Below are 18,773 nucleotides of genomic sequence, written 5' to 3'. Positions count from 1 at the left end.
AACTCGATAGAGAACACAGCTAGTAGCGTTATGTTGTCTGAATGTGAATGTATAATACAAGTTGAGGTGAACGTTGTTGCCTCTGTACTGTCGCTTTGCTTAACGATACTATGCGTATACACACACAACACTTTTGATGAATTGCGAACTTTGAGCGCCCTAGATCTCACCGCTAACCATTATTTAATAACCTTTAAGTTGTCATTATGTGTAAGTTAACTGCGTGTCACCGTCCGCTGACGGCATAAATAGGTGTTTATAATGTCAAGCGACCCGTGAAGATCCGGGCTAGAAGAGGTATTCAGCAGCCCATGCTTGCCATAAAAAGGCGACTATGCTTGTTGTAAGAGGCGACCAGCGGGATCAGGTGGTCAGGCTCGCTGACTTGGTTGATGCATGTCATCGTATCCCAATTGCGTGGATCTGGTCGAGACTTCTTCTTTTTTTTCAGACCGTCATCTAACCGAAATATTGCTGAGTGTGGCGTGAGATAACAGAGCAAAAAAAAAAATACTGGCTTGTCTGGTCTAGCTTTATTTTTTTACAAGCCACGATCAAACAGCTTGATTATTGCTGAGTGTGCTGTTACAAAACAAACACAAATTGGTATTACATGATGGGTACATGTCAAATGGCATGTGAATTCAGCTGTTCTTGAATAACGCCTGATTTGATTTAGATGTCCGTCACTACACTACGAATTATAGAACGACCACACCGCTTGTTGTTTTTTTTATAAATGAAACGTTCTCCTCCCACATAAAACATGTCACATGCGTCCTCTACACAACAGTCAAAGCTGTTTTTTTAATTGTCAACTGCTGCATTTGTTTGCAATAACTATCAATTGTTTTGTTTCTCAACAGGTTCGGTAACAACCAGACAACTGTCAGCTATGTGGCCGCAAATAGTTCTGCTGTTAATCAGTGAGTGAATGCCTTAAACGCATAACAGACATTCCCAATCATATTTACAGTTTCTTATTATGGCCCGTCCAGCCTGCTGTACTATTGTGGAAGTGAGTTAGTGAGTATTGGTTTTACGCTGCCTTTAGCAATATTCCAGCAATATCACGGCGGGGGACTCCAGAAATGGGCTTCACTCATTGTACCCATGTCGGGAATCGAACCCGGGTCTTCAGCGTGACGTGTGAACGTTTTAACTCCTAGGCTACACGGCTGCCCCTTCTTGTGGAAGTATACAGACGACATGAATTCAATGAAAGAATGTATCATGTGGTAGCATAATGTTCATTTATGATATGTTAGTATAAAAATCACAGGTAATTAGACATGTCTGGTAGACTTACATTTAAAGTGAGTGAGTGAGTAAATGTGGATTAACGCCGCTTTTAACAGTATTCCAGTTTTATCTCGGCGTGTCAGCTTAATGTGGGAGGAAAGCCCGAAGTGATGCAGGTCTCGAACGTTTACCACTTCGGTGAAACCCATGAGCACGGGTATGGTGCTGACAAACCTAGAAGCATAATTGGGGCGAACCGGGATTCGAACCCACAATCACAGGTTTCTGGCGTGGCCAAGGGACGTCACTCTGCACAGCGAATCGCGGAACCCCAGATGACCGGGCCACCCATGCCCCCATTAACAAATAAATGAAATACCAATGAAATAATATATAATGTCCATTTACGATATGTAAGTATGCAAAAAAAAACAAGTCAAGCATTATATATACAGAAAATGACACGCAACACATATTTAGATTTATCACATTTCATGTTTTATACTTCAGAGACAAGTACACAAGTATTTCTGTATAAATATAGGTCAAAACGAATGACTATTCGAATGTCGAGAGGTAAGCTAGATATTAGCAAGGAAGTGAGAGATTTTGAATACAATATAACAGTAAATCAAATCTAGCTTTTAAACCTCTAAATCAAAATAGAGTAGTTCGTTTCCTGGTTTAATTCTGGGATGCTTCCATCTTAATGAAATATAAGTTTGAGGTGATCTAGTCTGTAAATATCAAGTAGAATGACTTAGTATTTGAGAATTGATGTAAGCACAGATCGTGTGTGTTTGCACAAAGGTGGGTTAGACTGTTCTTCAAATGAACATCTTCAATGCCATTCTTGGCTCTTGTGATACAAACGTGTATTCACGATGTTTTTCTCCTCCTCAAGCGACCACCGACCGGAAACAATGACCATTGAAATCGGTCATATTGAGATCATACAATTGAGTGGCTTCCCCTCTCTCGGCATTTACAATTCCAGAGAGAAAAATGAAAATCCCAATATGAATATACGCTCGCGCTTACAGACAAAAGGATATCCAATAAATAAACGTATTTAGCTATCACCTCTCTCTGGCCAAGAAGGTGTTCTATGGAAAGCCATTGATAGTAGAGTGGGATCAATGTCACTCCATGTGATCTCAAGAGTGGATTCACAGAAGGATTGTTTGGGTAAAAAGGCTTTGTGTCTGCACAATCTTGGAATAATGGGATTAAGTGATATTAAGTTTATGTGTACATATTCGAACTGCCAGTGTTGATGTGCAGGGATGTAGTCTCCTTTCTCCCGGGTATCCACGGGTGGAGGGTTGTAGTTTCCTTTCTCCCGGGTATCCACGGGTGGAGGGATGTAGTCTCCTTTCTCCCGGGTATCCACGGGTGGAGGGTTGTAGTCTCCTTTCTCCCAGGTATCCACGGGTGGAGGGTTGTAGTCTCCTTTCTCCCGGGTATCCACGGGTGGAGGGATGTAGTCTCCTTTCTCCCGGGTATCCACGGGTGGAGGGTTGTAGTCTCCTTTCTCCCGGGTATCCACGGGTGGAGGGTTGTAGTCTCCTTTCTCCCGGGTATCCACGGGTGGAGGGTTGTAGTCTCCTTTCTCCCGGGTATCCACGGGTGGAGGGTCCTCTATGTGAGAGCGCCCCAAGTACCGGCTGACACTCTTTGATATAACTGAAATATTGTTTTCCAGAAAGCTGAACGAACAACAAAGACATCATTATTTTATTTCACCTCGAATCTAAGTTTTGTGAAGACATGAACATTGCATTTAGTACATATATATGTCAACACTGCCGGATTGGCTATATCATTCAATCATTTAATTATGTAGGGCGAGCGCTGTTAGATCTTAATCACGAGAAAGTCAGACAGTGTTTTCAGTGTAAAGTTTGGTTGGCTACCTGTAGATTTACCGCGTTGATTAAAATTTGAAAAAGTAAGCAAATCGTAGGTATGGTGATACACGTGCCTTATTCTGAGGTGTTTGTCCCGGAAACCTGGCATATCCCCCCATGATCCACTTCCATCATGTTATTGATTATTGAACTTATAGAGCGACTACATTGTGAGTGTGTTTGTGGCTGCTTGGACTAATGACAATTTTAAAGTGCTTAACCACCGACATACCCTGTCATAGTTTAACATGGATAATTGACTCCAGCACATATCATAATATCAAATTGGATTCTTACAATGATTAAGAAAAAGTAGTATTTTTATGATGGAGAATAATATTATAGCTTCTGCATTGATGCGATCGTCAAGTTAACTGTTTTAAGTGGTTATGTTGATCTGAAAGCTCTTGCTGACCATTTAAAATCTAGTATCTTCTGCTACATCATGAACAATGCAAGACATTATAACCTTCTGCTACATCATGAACAATGCATGACATTATAACCTTCTGCTACATCATGAACAATGCATGGCATTATAACCTTCTGCTTCATCATGAACAATGCAGGAAATTATAACCTTCTGCTACATCATGAACAATGCAAGACATTATAACCTTCTGCTTCATCATGAACAATGCATGACATTATAATCGTCTGCTACATCATGAACAATGCAAGACATTATAACCTTCTGCTACATCATGAACAATGCATGGCATTATAACCTTCTGCTTCATCATGAACAATGCAAGACATTATAACCTTCTGCTATATCATGAACAATGGATGACATTATAATCTTCTGCTACATCATGAAGAATGCATAACATTATAACCTTCTGCTACATCATGAACAGTGCATGACATTATAATCTCCTGCTACATCATGAACAATGGATGACATTATAACCTTCTGCTACATCATGAACAAAGCAAGACATTATAACCTTCTGCTACATCATGAAGCATGCGTGACATTATAATCTTCTGCTATATCATGAACAATGGATGACGTTATAACCTTCTGCTACATCATGAACAATGGATGACATTATAACCTTCTGCTACATCATGAAGAATGCATGACATTATAATCTTCTGCTACATCATGAACAATGCATGACATTATAACCTTCTGCTACATCATGAACAATGCATGACATTATAACCTTCTGCTACATCATGAACAATGCATGACATTTTAATCTTCTGCTACATCATGAAGAATGCATAACATTATAATCTTCTGCTACATCATGAACAATGGATGACGTTATAACCTTCTGCTACATCATGAACAATGCATGACATTATAATCTTCTGCTACATCATGAAGAATGCATAACATTATAACCTTCTGCTACATCATGAACAGTGCATGACATTATAATCTCCTGCTACATCATGAACAATGGATGACATTATAACCTTCTGCTACATCATGAACAAAGCAAGACATTATAACCTTCTGCTACATCATGAAGCATGCGTGACATTATAATCTTCTGCTACATCATGAACAATGGATGACATTATAATCTTCTGCTACATCATGAACAATGGATGACATTATAACCTTCTGCTACATCATGAACAAAGCAAGACATTATAACCTTCTGCTACATCATGAACAATGCATGACAATATAACCTTCTGCTACATCATGAACAATGGATGACATTATAATCTTCTGCTATATCATGAACAATGGATGACATTATAATCTTCTGCTATATCATGAACAATGCATGGCATTATAACCTTCTGCTACATCATGAACAATGCATGACATTATAATCTCCTGCTGCATCATGAACAATGGATGACATTATAACCTTCTGCTACATCATGAACAAAGCAAGACATTATAACCTTCTGCTACATCACGAACAATGGATGACATTATAATCTTCTGCTACATCATGAACAATGCATGACATTATAATCTTCTGCTACATCATGAACAATGGATGACATTATAATCTTCTGCTACATCATGAACGATGCATGACATTATAATCTCCTGCTACATCATGAACAATGCATGACATTATAATCTTCTGCTACATCATGAACAATGCATGACATTATAATCTTCTGCTACATCATGAACGATGCATGGCATTATAATCTTCTGCTACATCATGAACAATGGATGACATTATAATCTCCTGCTACATCATGGACAATGGATGACATTATAACCTTCTGCTACATCATGAACAATGCATGACATATTTAACAGTCTTTAATGACTTAGTATCATACCACTTAGTGAACGACCCACTTGAAATGTCAAACCGGCTTTGTGAAGCTAATGATGTTTCTCGCCTACATTTACTGAAGATTATTTGAAAGAAAGACTGCATTGATGGAGACTCACAGCATGTAAGCTATGAGTGGCAGACTGAATGTCATTTATAGTGGACAGATGTGTTCTTATTATGCCTCACAATGAGACTGATCAATCAGAGAGCAAACTATGAACCCCATATGAGCCCGTATACAGTCAGTAAAAATCTGGTTGTTTATGACCTAAATTGAGACTATATACCTCCCTATATGTTTCTGCTAACCTAATTTGACACCAATTACGACTGCTACAGCCACAAAGACTAATGATATTATCTTCAAATCTTGCAAATCTCAAATGAAATTACGTTTGCGTCTTAGTATTCTGTTTTAATATCGCACTAATTATTCTATTCCAGCATCACAAGTGCTCTGTGAGGACCAATGTCCATGGGGAACATACGGCGAGAAATGCGACAAGGGCTGCCCTTTGACCTGCAACACCGACCGTGTGAGAAACCTCCGGCACTGTCAAAAGTCCACTGGGAAATGTTCTGAGGGATGCGTTCCAGGACATCATGGTGATCAGTGTAATAGATTTTGCGGCGGAGGCTGTCTGGAGAAAACCTGCAATCAGGGAAATGGCCAGTGTACATTTGGTTGCAAAAGGTCCTACAGCGGGCATTATTGCAACATCACTTCAGGTATAGTAGTCTCACGCAGGACATATTATAAAATAATTAACCCTTTAACATGCTTGAAACTAAATAAAAGAAACAAACATGTTTATTCCCAATGGCCTCTCTTGCAATGGTAGAAATACATACATTTTCAGTTTATAATCGTTTACAGGGTTACAAATTTAAGAGGTTGGAGACGTCAATGAACACATAATGATGGTGATATAGCTCTTTCCGTCGTGTCGGCAGTTTCACTGATCAAGTCGCTTTGCAATTTCCTAATGTTCCTAAAACTACATCCATTTTGTACTGGACCAAAAATAGACATAAAATCAAAATAATGATTACTATGTAAGCTTCTAAAAATGTGTCAGGTGTTTCAAGCATAAAATAGTCGAACATCAACGCTTTTGCTCCGCCTTGTACAAATGTGACCTGACAGTGGAACAGAGTGAGTGAGTATGGCTCTACGCTGCTTTTAGCAATAGTCTAGCAATAACACGGCGGGGGGCACAAGAAATGGGCTTCACACATTGTACTCATGTCGGGAACCGAACCCGGGCCTTCTGCGTGACGAGCAAACGCTTTGACTACTAGGCTAACAGACCGCCCCCCTGTGGAACAGAGACACATGCCATGAAGTCATATTAAACCATGCTACCAAGTACTTTGAGACCAATTATCCCACCGCCCTGCACGATTACCTGTATCGGACAATCCCTTGTATTCAGTATGATTACAACCATCAAGACACGTACATTTTAAGAAATATAAGCCTCTGCTTTCCCTAACGTAGCAATAATAGGGATAAGCATGGACTATTTTTACTACTTACCCATTATGTACACTCGACATTGTCTTTGTTATTGTTTGTGATTCTTTCAAATTTGGCTAATATGCAAGACAATATTCCCTAAACATGGTCTGGGTTTACACAAAAAGTCTCCAAAATCAGACATATATTCACATTATATGCAATAATCAAAATTGTTTATCATGCTGTAGACTGAGCTGTAGTCGGTTAATATGTTAGTCGGTTGGATGGTTGTTATCTTTAAAAACATATTTTCTCTTTCCATGAAAGGTCCCATTGAGTCTACCACAACAAAACCGACACATCTTGCTGCGATTCTTGTCCCTGTGTTCCTCGCTATCATCGTCGTCGCTATCATCCTTGCTGTGGTGGTGCTCAGACGGCAAGTGTATATTTTACTCAATAAGTATACATACTTCAGAGTTATAATCATGTATAACAAATGCTGTCACACTATATCATGTGAACGATTAAAGGTAAATCGTTTTGTATGGATAATTTCAGGAAAGACGCCGTGGTCAAGTACCAATGCAACCATGTTTGCTTTCTTACCGTTTCATGTGAACCATTAAACATATAAAACCTTGTGTTTGTGCTCATAAACAATAGTTAAAATACTTTGTCTTTGCTTCTGATTCTGTTACAGAAGGAAGACCAAATCGAGAACAAACTCGAAAAGAGGGCATACTTATCCGTATATCAGGTAAATATATAACCACGGAATAAGTAGTCCCATTATCCACCAAAACACATTCCAATAGGATTAAAGACACACAAAATATATGAATTATAAAGGAATGCATTGTTGTCAAAGTTTAGCTATGTGACAGTGCAGCTTCCTCAACTAAATGATTTGGGTAAAGGAACAGGATTGATAAATGAGCAAATCGTACTTTGTGTTGCTCAATGCTATTAGTGTGTCTAACGCCAATGAAATACAGCTGAGTACAACACACTTTGCATATCAAATGTATACTTTCCTTTTGCAGTTCTGATGAAGCCCGTAAGTATACCTAATTCAAAAGCATTTAAAATTGAGTTGGTGGAATTTGCCATTGTAAATACTTCTAGATTATTTTGATGAACGTAAAACATAAGCGTCTTGCTACATACTGGTTTGTTTTATATGACCACTGACCTGCCAGTTTATTTCTTGCCACAAATAAGGTTCTGTATATATGACACATCGATTCTAGAGCATAATCATAATTTTGAATTTGAGATGAAACAGATTCCATTCCATTGTATGAATGGATCACTGAAAATGAGGAAAGTGTTACATGTTGATTCCCAAACTGAAGAACAAACGTTAACTCTATACACCAATTTTGTGAAATCAGTCAGTAACCACAAAATGTAAATGAACAATCAGCAAACGAAATTGAAATACAAAGGCTTAGGTTTACAGTCACAAATGTAAGACAATGGGTCAAATATATGGCAGCAGCATATCTAAATGTAAGGCTAACTCTGCTGGAAGCAGGGAGAACAATGTTAATCTCCCTTGGACTCAGATATCACTAATTAATGTTAAATAAAGTGATCTGGAACAAACTCAGTGTTACCTGCAATTAACATTACTCGCCTCAAATTAGCTGTGAATAACATAAGCAGTGTTGGGTTATTTGAAGGAATCTGAGATTTCACGCCATATCTTTTCACTTTTTCACTTCAAGACGGTAGACAGAGTCTGTTCGTTTGTGATTAACGAACCACGGATATAACAAACTGCTTTTCGAGACCCCTTCGAGTTCGGTATATCCAGGTTTTACAGTATTGAATTAATGTTGTTTGCATCTTCTTTTGAGTTAGAGGAATATATATATATATATATATATATATATATATATATATATATATATATATATATATATATATGGTGATGTTTTACCACATAAATCGGGTACTTCGGTCACGTGTTTATTCAAAAGCATACGTCAATGCCAATTGTGGAAATGAAGATCAACATGCTTCAACAATAAAGAGGTCAGTTGAGATATAGAACGAATATTTTCTTCAAACCATGGGGTACTTCGGTCACGTGTTACATGTGGCTTATTTGATGTGTTTGATTGGACCTCAAACAATATGTTTCAGTTTCCTTGATTGAGGAGCAGCCTGAGGCCTGGCAGTTCTGTGAGTATAGATGGCCTTCGGGTGCCTGATTGTGAGTGAGTGAGTATAGATGGCCTTCGGGTGCTTGATTGTGAGTGAGTGAGTATAGATGGCCTTCGGGTGCATGATTGTGAGTGAGTGAGTATAGATGGCCTTCGGGTGCCTGATTGTGAGTGAGTGAGTATAGATGGCCTCCGGGTGCCTGATTGTGAGTGAGTGAGTATAGATGGCCTTCGGGTGCCTGATTGTGAGTGAGTGAGTATAGATGGCCTTCGGGTGCCTGATTCTGAGTGATTGAGTGTAGATGGCCTTCGGGTGCCTGATTGTGAGTGAGTGAGTATAGATGGCCTTCGGGTGCCTGATGGTGAGTGAGTGAGTGTAGATGGCCTTCGGGTGCCTGATTGTGAGTGTGTGAGTAGAGATGGCCTTCGGATGCCTGATGGTGAGTAAGTGAGTAGAGATGGTCTTCGGGTGCCTGATGGTGAGTGAGTGAGTGTAGATGGCCTTCGGGTGCCTGATGGTGAGTGAGTGAGTAGAGATGACCTTCGGGTGCCTGATTGTGAGTGAGTATGGATGGCCTTCAGGTGCCTGATTGTGAGTGAGTAAGTATAGATGGCCTTCGGGTGCCTGATTGTGAGTGAGTAAGTATAGATGGCCTTCGGGTGCCTGTTTGTGAGTGAGTATACATGGCCTTCGGGTGCCTGATTGTGAGTGATTGTGTATAGATGTCCTTCGGGTGCCTGATTGTGAGTGAGTATGGATGGACTTCGGGTGCCTGATTGTGAGTGAGTGAGTATAGATGGCCTTCGGGTGCCTGATTGTGAGTGAGTAAGTATAGATGGCCTTCGGTTGCCTGTTTGTGAGTGAGTATACATGGCCTTCGGGTGCCTGATTGTGAGTGAGTGTGTATAGATGGCCTTCGGGTGCCTGATTGTGAGTGAGTATGGATGGCCTTCGGGTGCCTGATTGTGAGTGAGTGAGTATAGATGGCCTTCGGGTGCCTGATTGTGAGTGAGTGAGTATAGATGGCATCCGGGTGCTTGTTTGTGAGTGATTATAGATGGCCTTCGGGTGCCTGATTGTGAGTGAGTGAGTATAGATGTCCTTCGGGTGCCTGATTGTGAGTGAGTGAGTATAGATGGCCTTCGGGTGCCTGATTGTGAGTGAGTGAGTATATATGGCCTCCGGGTGCTTGTTTGTGAGTGAGTATAGATGGCCTACGGGTGCCTGATTGTGAGTGAGTTAGTATAGATGTCCTTCGGGTGCCTGATTGTGAGTGAGTGAGTATAGATGGCCTTCGGGTGCCTGATTTTGAGTGAGTGAGTATAGATGGCCTTTGGTTTCCTGATTGTGAGTGAGTGAGTATAGATGGCCTTCGGGTGCCTGATTGTGAGTGAGTGAGTACAGATGGCCTTCGGGTTCCTGATTGTGAGTGAGTGAGTGAAGATGGCCTTCGGGTGCCTGATTGTGAGTGATTGCGTGTAGATGGCCTCCGGGTGCCTGATTGTGAGTGAGTAGGTATAGATGGCCTTCGGGTGCCTGATTGTGAGTGAGTGAGTATAGATGGCCTTCGGGGGCCTGATTGTGAGTGAGTGAGTATAGATGGCCTTCGGGTGCGTGATTGTGAGTGAGTGAGTATGGTTTTACGCCGCTTTTAGCAATATTGCAGAAATATCACTGCGGGGAACACCAGAAATGGGCTTCACACATTATACCAATGACGGTAATCGAACCCGGGTCTTCGGCGTGATGAGCGAACACTTTAACCACTAGGCTACCCGACCGCCCCTGATTGTGTGGTGGTTGACACCACTGAAAGTAGCAGGGTGGTTGAGGTTTATGCATATAGATTTTTTTCAAGTGACGAAGTTGTTCTCTTGTAAACTTTGTTAGGTTCATCAGACGTAAAGTTGTTTCAAATTCTTCAAATACTTAGCTTTGTAATAAAACATAACAGGGTAATCTTCAACACAGAAATTATATTCTTGACTTTGAACAAATGAGTAGTGTTGTAATGCACAAGCTTTAGATATGTTCAGTGAATCCATTGAGTTTATTATCCTGACAGCATCACCAAAGGATGAGGATACTCACAAAAGTCATTCCTACAGAGATAAACTACCGACAGGTATTAGCTCCTTTTGGTTTTTGTAACAGTATCAGTATACATTGCATGAACGCATTTGTACATAATGTCTTACATTTGCAATGTGGGTAATCAACAAATCTTAAGATTTAATATTATTCCATTTAGTTATTCCATTTGGATACATTTCAAAAGTAGACAATTATCTTCAGGAAATATGTGTCCCTAACAATAAATATTTTTCTCAAGAATATATAATTCCCTGAGCTACTGCTTCTCACTTTGCATGTGTAATATTTGTTCCAACTTCACAGATCGGCCATACCACAAAGAGGATATCAATGACCTGTTTGTTGAAACTGAGAGTTTCAACTTAGTGAAAGAGAAGCTGAAGACGTTTGGCCATGTGACAATAAGCGGTGCTCCAGGAGAAGGTAAAACATCCATGGCCCTGATGCTGGGAGCTGAATACAGGAAGCAGGGGTATGAGCTGGTACTGGTTGAGGATGTTGGTACTGTTCACTTGTCTGATTGCCTAGGTCAGGGCAAGGACGTGTGTGTCATATTCGATGACATATTTCAGAACGTTGGATCTATGGATGTACACCGCCTGAGACAAGTTCTCTATGAGCTCCATGGACACCTGGAACAGTGGAGAACCATGTTGGAAACAAGGTACCACATCCTGCAGAAGACACCAGGAGCAGAACAAAGAAGCAGCGACCAGCCAAACCTGAACATCATATTCACCACAGACACCAACAACTTTGAATATGCAATGTCAAAACTTAGAGGTCATATTCTTTTCCAAAAAGCTTCAGTGGTAGACTTGACCAAATCAAAGAGAAGTGAAGAGAAGAAGGCAATATGGTTGAAACACAAAACTCACTATAAATGTGAAACTGACGTCGACGTGAACAAAATTATTGCATATGATGGAACTGTTGGTTTTCCCCTGGTATGCAAACTTTTCTCAGTGCACACCCCTTTTCATAAAGTCAAAGAAACGTTTTTCGAAAAACCTCTTTTCTTTCTTAAGCGCGAATTTGGTATGAACACGAGTCAATTGAAAGACCAATCATTGAAACTCCTGCTGAAGTCACTGTGTGATGGTGAACAAAAACTCAGACAACTGCAGACTGAATCTGACAACCCAGAACTCGATGCACACCTGAAGGATGTTTTAGCGCTTGTCTCATTTTCCCATCCTTTCATACACAATACCTTCATGTCTGTCCTATTGAATACTAAGCCAGAGCTTGTCCTTCACAACTGCAGTATAAAGTTCATTTGTGAGCATGTACATGATCAGCAACACAACACTGTTCATGTAGAACAGAATGTCATGCATTTCTCAGATGCCCACAGTGACACCATTGCTGCCAGGCTGGCTGAAGCTGTTGTTGCTGGCACTTTCAGTAAGTACATCATGCATCCCATGTGGAAAAGGAAAGACATAGAAGAAAAAGTGTACCAAATGCTTAAAGATGTAGGCACTATGTCTTCTGATTCTAAGCACAGCGTTCTCCATTATGCCTGTTTCTCTGGGAACAATGACATCATTGAAAGATTTCTCCCTCACTGTGACATCAATAGACGTGCTGTGAATGGCTGGACGCCAGCTATGTTCGCTGTAACTGGTGGACAGAAGAATACCTTGAAACTTATCGTAAAGCATCAAGCTGATATCACATTATGTGACACCATGAACAACGACCTATTTCATTTTGCGTGTCAGTATGGGAATATTCCAATTGTTGAATGTATGGAAAGGCTGCTGAAACAAAGTACTGCTTCGCATGTCAACAGTCGAGGGATGAATAAATGGACACCGATTATGTGTGCAGTTTGCTCAAGCAAGAATGGTCTCTTAAACTTTCTTCTAAAAAAGAAGACAACTGATTTAACATTACGAGATAGGAACAACAACACTGTTCTTCATCTGGCATGTATGTATGCAAATGAGTCCATTGTTAATTCGTTGTTGCCATTAACAGATAGAGATTGTCATGGGGGAAATGGCATGACACCTATAATGAGTGCACTATTGTCTGGGAGGAGGGACATATTCAACCTTCTCATGTCACACAATGCAGACATCTCTTTGACTGATGGGGACAACAACAGCCTCCTTCACTTGGCCTGCCTCCTTGATGATATACCCCAAATTCTACTTACAGACTTTGACATTGATGTTCCAGGAAGTCATGGTTGGACGCCTGTAATGAAGGCAGCTGTCAATGGAGCAGCGCATGCATTTCACCTGCTTGTGGAGGCAAAGGCTGATCTTTACCCGAAAGATGACAACAACAACAATATCCTTCATCTCGCATGCCATGGCGGACATGCCTCCATTGTGAAGTATCTACTGACAAGGTTTGAGATCAACGGTCGTGGAAATAATGGATGGACGCCAGTGATGTACGCTGCAGCCAATGGAATGAAGAGGGTGTTTGACTTCCTTGTAGCAGAGGGGGCTGATTTATCCATGAAGGATGACAACAACAGTTCCCTGTTTCATGTCGCAAGTGTAGGTGGAAATATATCTATTATGGAGGATCTGCTACCACATTCTGACATCAACAGTCGGGGTGACCACGGGAGAACTGCAGTTATGAATGCTGCCTGGTCAGGACAAAGTCATATTTTCAAATTTCTTGAGTCACAGAATGTGGATCTGGAATTGGCTGACGACTATAAGGACACTGTGCTCCATTTTGCCTGTGAGGGAGGAGACGCAGCCATTGTGGAACATCTTCTGCCAACAGTTGACCTTAATATTCGTGGAAGGAATGGCAGGACCCCAGTCATGGTTGCAGCTCGGTGTGGAAACAGAGACCTTTTCATCTTGCTCGTTTCAAAAGATGTGGATCTCACCCTGACAGACGACTACAATAACAACATTCTTCACCTTGCATGTCAGGGAGGAAACAGGTTGAGCATAGAGCATCTGCTTCCACTGTTTGACATCAACAGTCGGGGACAAGAAGGAATGACGGCTGTGATGTATGCAGCTGTCAATGGACTGAAGAGTGTGTTTGACCTGCTTGTCTCAAATGGCGCTGACATGTCACTGAAAGATGATTACAACAACTCTGTATTTCATTTAGCTTGTCTTGGTGGAAATAATTCTATTGTAGAACATCTCCTGCAACAGAGTGATATCAATTGTCTGGGATACAACAAGAGATCAGCATTGATGGAGGCAGCTTTGGCAGCCAGAAGAAATGTATTTGACCTTCTTGTGTCAAAGGAAGCTGACCTGAATCTGATTGATGACTACAATGATAATGTTCTACATTTTGCATGTCAAGGAGGGGACACAGCAATTGTGGCATATCTCCTGAAGATGTTTGACGTTAATATTAAAGGACGGAATGGCTTCACTCCATTGATGCTTGCAGCTTGGGCAGGACAAAAGAATGTGTTCAACCTGCTGGTGTCACAAAATGCTGACTTGACACTGCTTGATCATCACAGGAACAATTTACTGCATCTTGCGTGTCAGGGTGGGAATGCGTTCATCATAGAGTACCTCCTGCCACTGTTTGACATCAACAGTCCAGGTGAAGACGGGTGGACGCCAATAATGATGGCAGCTCTCAGTGGAAACAAAGATGCTTATGATCTGATTGCATCAAATGGGGGTATTGTATCATTGATTACTCCAAAGAATGATAATGTTCTTCATGCAGCAAGTCAGGGTGGTACCATAGCAATCATGAAGAAGGTCATTGACCTATTTGACATCAACACCAGGGGAAGGAATGGTTCCACACCTCTGATGAGGGCTGTTATTGGAGGCCACATTAGTGTGCTGAAGTTCCTGATTTCTCGTTCAGCTGACCATACTCTGGTGGACAATGATGGGCTCACCCTTCTACATCTTGCTTGTAAATATGGTCACCTCGATGTTGTGAAGCACATCTCAGACAGGTTTGATATAAACACTAAAGACAAGGCTGGTTTAACATGCATAATGACATCAGTACTGCATGGTAAAGTTGCAGTATTTGAATACCTGCAAAGTAGAGGCGCAGATTTGAAACTAGTTGACAACACAGGGGATGACGCCTTAGATCTTGCCCTTAAAGTAGACTGCAAACAAATCATAGAAAAACTGTCATCCGGTGGAGAGTCAGACAGGAACATCATGCCATGGCATGATATAATGACTTCAATTGTGAGGTCAGACGTGTATCATCTGAACATGTACAAGGCAAACAGATCTTAAACTCGGAAGCAGTAAAATCATAAAACAGTCAGGAATAAAACAAGCCAAGAAAATGACAAACGAACTGACAATGTTCCTGATAACGGAGCAAGTAAGTTGCCTGAAGACCTACAGTCGAAGAGTCATAACCTTGTTCAGGAGAAGATGTCAATAAACTATCTGGAAGAAGCAACACCAGTGACTGCGTTGTTGCAAGCAGATACATGCATACGATTGATGCATAGGATAGAACATGTGTGCACATAGAAACACTCTTGACAGAAAACTTTAACAAATTTGAAAACTGTATTAGCAATAGTGATAGATAAAAAAAAAAATAGGACTTGTTGGGTATTTCAAATCTCTTAAAAAGTGAATAAGTTTAGAATCCTGCTTAACATTCCAATTGTATTATTTTAGATTTGACAGTTATCAGTGTTATTAAATATCAAAATTATGTATTCACCTGATTGTGTGTATGTGTCATTGTCAAACAATACTTGAATCTACTGATGTCTTTGGTATTACCATATGAAAACACCCATGAAAGAGAAGATATGGAATGTTTTTGGTCATTAATGTATTGGACAATATCTGTCATCAATAATTTTGCCCTTCATCTGTCATCAAATCCCTTCATCAAATTTTGAATTTGTTCTTACTTATTTACCTGTGATGAAATACATCCTTGTAATTGTAAAGACTTGTAGATGTACATTGAATTACATTATTTCATGGATATTGTTAGTATTGTTTAATAAACAGTGTGTAAACTTAACACATTGTTTGTGAAGTGTTTTTATGCTGTAGCATCTTCTGAGTAGAAATGAAGTTCTTAATGTAAATTATTCCGTGAGTCCTGCCAAAGGACCTACGATTTGTATAACTTCCTGCTGGCAACCTTCTCTGTGTTATGAAATTGTTGTGATATATGACACAACTAATAATATGATACATCATGGCGTCAAATCACAGTCTGCGTTAAATAACCTACAAAACCTGCTACTGCTGTCCAGTGAGGAACATTGTTGTTCCCAAACGTCGTAAGTGAGTGAGTTAATATTTAACGTCACATCGGCAATATTTCAGCCATATCGTGACGAGAAGTTATCCTTTGATAATACATACATTAAGGCCAAAAATACATATATTTAGACTAAATAGAATCTTTTCATCGATGGACAGTACACTAATGAGAATATCACAGATTCTAAAATAATACATTATCAATACAATATACAATACAATATCAAAACACAATATAAAAACGGGTTATAGATCGCCAGCAGCTGAAGTAGATTACCATGGGGACTTACAGTACGTTTGCTACATGCATGGACCCTAGGCGGATTTACATCCCTTAATTTGTCGGCGATTTTAGCCAAATGTAGCCAAACTTAAATGAACACATATTATATTATTAAAAATGTGTAGAAATAAAACTACTTTGAATGGCGTCGTCTAACATACCCTCGCCCGGGGACACACAATTTACACTACTTCAACCCCCATCAAGGTTACAGCCACTAACAATCTCACAAATGTCTGTCTACCAAGTTTAAAAAAGACAATTTGTTATGCCCAAATATGTTTGATAAGTTGTTTTTAAACATAGCTTTGTAGTCATGGATAAATTATGTTTTTATCAACTTGGTCTCGTTGCTATATGGCTGTAATAATGCTGATGCGACGTTAAATTTTAACTCACTCACTCACTCGGAGCATTAAGAGAAGAGAACGAAAACAGGTATGTATTTGTTTGAGTGGATTCATTGTTTCTGCGGGTTGTAAAGCTTTTACATAGACTCCCTGATCTTTCATTTCGGATACAATGTCAAGTTCTGTCATATCAGCCAACAATCCATATCGGTTCCTCCCAATTCCCTTACTGATGTTCAGTGTTCTGTGCACAGAGACCGAAACCGGGACTCAAATAAACATTTCTGTTTGTGTCAACTCATAGGTTCCATTTGATTGGACTCGATTACATTAAGATTGCTTTTCTGTCGACAACAGTCATTACTCAACTACAGTCAAGATTTCCTCGACATGATGTACCCCACATGGTGTCTCTGATAATGGGCCGCAATATGCCTCAGTACGAATTCTTGAAAAGTGCAACACTGAACATATAACTTCTCATCCTTATATCCACAAGCTAATGTCTGTACACATGCTTAGGGAAAAGCAGAGTGGCGACAATTCCGATTGGCCTCCGCTTGCTTATCACAAAGATCCATTCAGTGCACAAAGATCCATTAAGTGACATTGGATCTTCTCCTTTCAAGGGGCCCCGTAAAGATTCCGGGGTAGAATAGGTCTTCAGCAACCCATGCTTGCCGTAAAAGGTGACAATGCTTGTCGTAAAAGGCGACTAACGGGATTGGGTGGTCAGGCTGGCTGACTTGGTTCATGCATGTCATCGATCCAAATTGCGTGGATAGATGCTCATGATATTGATCACTGGATTGTCTGGTCCAGACTCGATTATTTACAGACCGCCGTCATATAGCTGGAATATTGCTCAGTGCGGCGTTAAACAACAAACCAACCAACCAACCAACCTTTCAAGGGATTAAGACGTCTCAGGACTGACTTACCCAGCAATCATCAGTTGTGAAAGTATTGGTGGATTCTAAAACTGAATCTAAGGCATTACTATGCATTACTATGACAGGTAACCACATCCAAGGAATGCCTCAAATACGCATGATGTACGAGTCAGACAAGGAGAAAATTGGATACCAGATGTTATGTCAACACACCTCGCTCATATCATGTGAAGGCTGGTGAAGGTGCAGAGTATTCCACGAGGAAAACGTTTTTCCTAATGCACCAGGACTCTGGTTGCTAAAAGCAGGAATAGTCCAGCTGATCAAACGTACGTTGAGGCTGCTCCACAGTCGGAAGTGAAGACCGATGGTGAACCGAGACACCCTATGACAGCCAGTTGCCTTCTCATCCAGTTGTCGGGCGACCGTCAAGGCATCAAGATATGGCCCACTCAAGACTGTAACCGTTTATTTTAGATACATATATTCATGAGCTTTTGTTCTCATATTTCTGTTATTTGCGGAGTCATATTGAAAACAGGGTACGTTGATCAAGAAGTTTAACTTAAGCTTCAGGTATATCAATGATCTTATACGTCTTATAGCCATCAAACAACCAATGCCCACGACTTATATACTGAAGTGAACCAGAAATAAAGAAGACCAATGAGGTCGGCCGCATTGTCTGTTTCATACTTAGCTCTATACAGACATAACGGTTCAGAGTGACAGAAAACTCTCCACAAGATAACTTTATGTCGAGCATTATTCCAGCAGATCTTTCGTGCCAACATATCCCAACTTTGGAAGTGCAATCGAGCAATGTCTTTCCAACACAATTTCAAACAAAATCAAACGACTCCTTC

General features: G+C 40.4%; 1 protein-coding gene across 2 annotated transcripts in view; it reads left to right on the top strand.

Annotated features, from left to right (window-relative positions):
- The window catches only part of LOC124118696 (serine/threonine-protein phosphatase 6 regulatory ankyrin repeat subunit A-like), a 28,232-nt gene extending 12,476 nt beyond the window's left edge, over nucleotides 1–15,756 (top strand). For both annotated transcript variants that reach the window (XM_048393145.1, XM_048393146.1), the window contains exons 2-9: nucleotides 867–926; nucleotides 5,867–6,151; nucleotides 7,212–7,323; nucleotides 7,588–7,644; nucleotides 7,931–7,944; nucleotides 9,039–9,077; nucleotides 11,125–11,184; nucleotides 11,457–15,756. In XM_048393145.1, the coding sequence (XP_048249102.1) occupies nucleotides 896–926; nucleotides 5,867–6,151; nucleotides 7,212–7,323; nucleotides 7,588–7,644; nucleotides 7,931–7,944; nucleotides 9,039–9,077; nucleotides 11,125–11,184; nucleotides 11,457–15,376 (4,518 nt within the window). In that variant the 5' untranslated portion in view covers nucleotides 867–895 and the 3' untranslated portion in view covers nucleotides 15,377–15,756. The remainder of the gene's footprint in view (nucleotides 1–866; nucleotides 927–5,866; nucleotides 6,152–7,211; nucleotides 7,324–7,587; nucleotides 7,645–7,930; nucleotides 7,945–9,038; nucleotides 9,078–11,124; nucleotides 11,185–11,456) is intronic.
- The last annotated feature ends 3,017 nt before the right edge of the window (nucleotides 15,757–18,773 follow it).

The sequence above is a fragment of the Haliotis rufescens genome, unplaced genomic scaffold (assembly GCF_023055435.1).
Source record: "Haliotis rufescens isolate VD_foot unplaced genomic scaffold, xgHalRufe1.0.p SCAF_115, whole genome shotgun sequence".
NCBI classification, from domain to species: Eukaryota; Metazoa; Mollusca; class Gastropoda; order Lepetellida; family Haliotidae; genus Haliotis; species Haliotis rufescens.
Note: the sequence above shows the minus strand (reverse complement) of the source record. Positions and strands in the feature narration are given on the sequence as shown.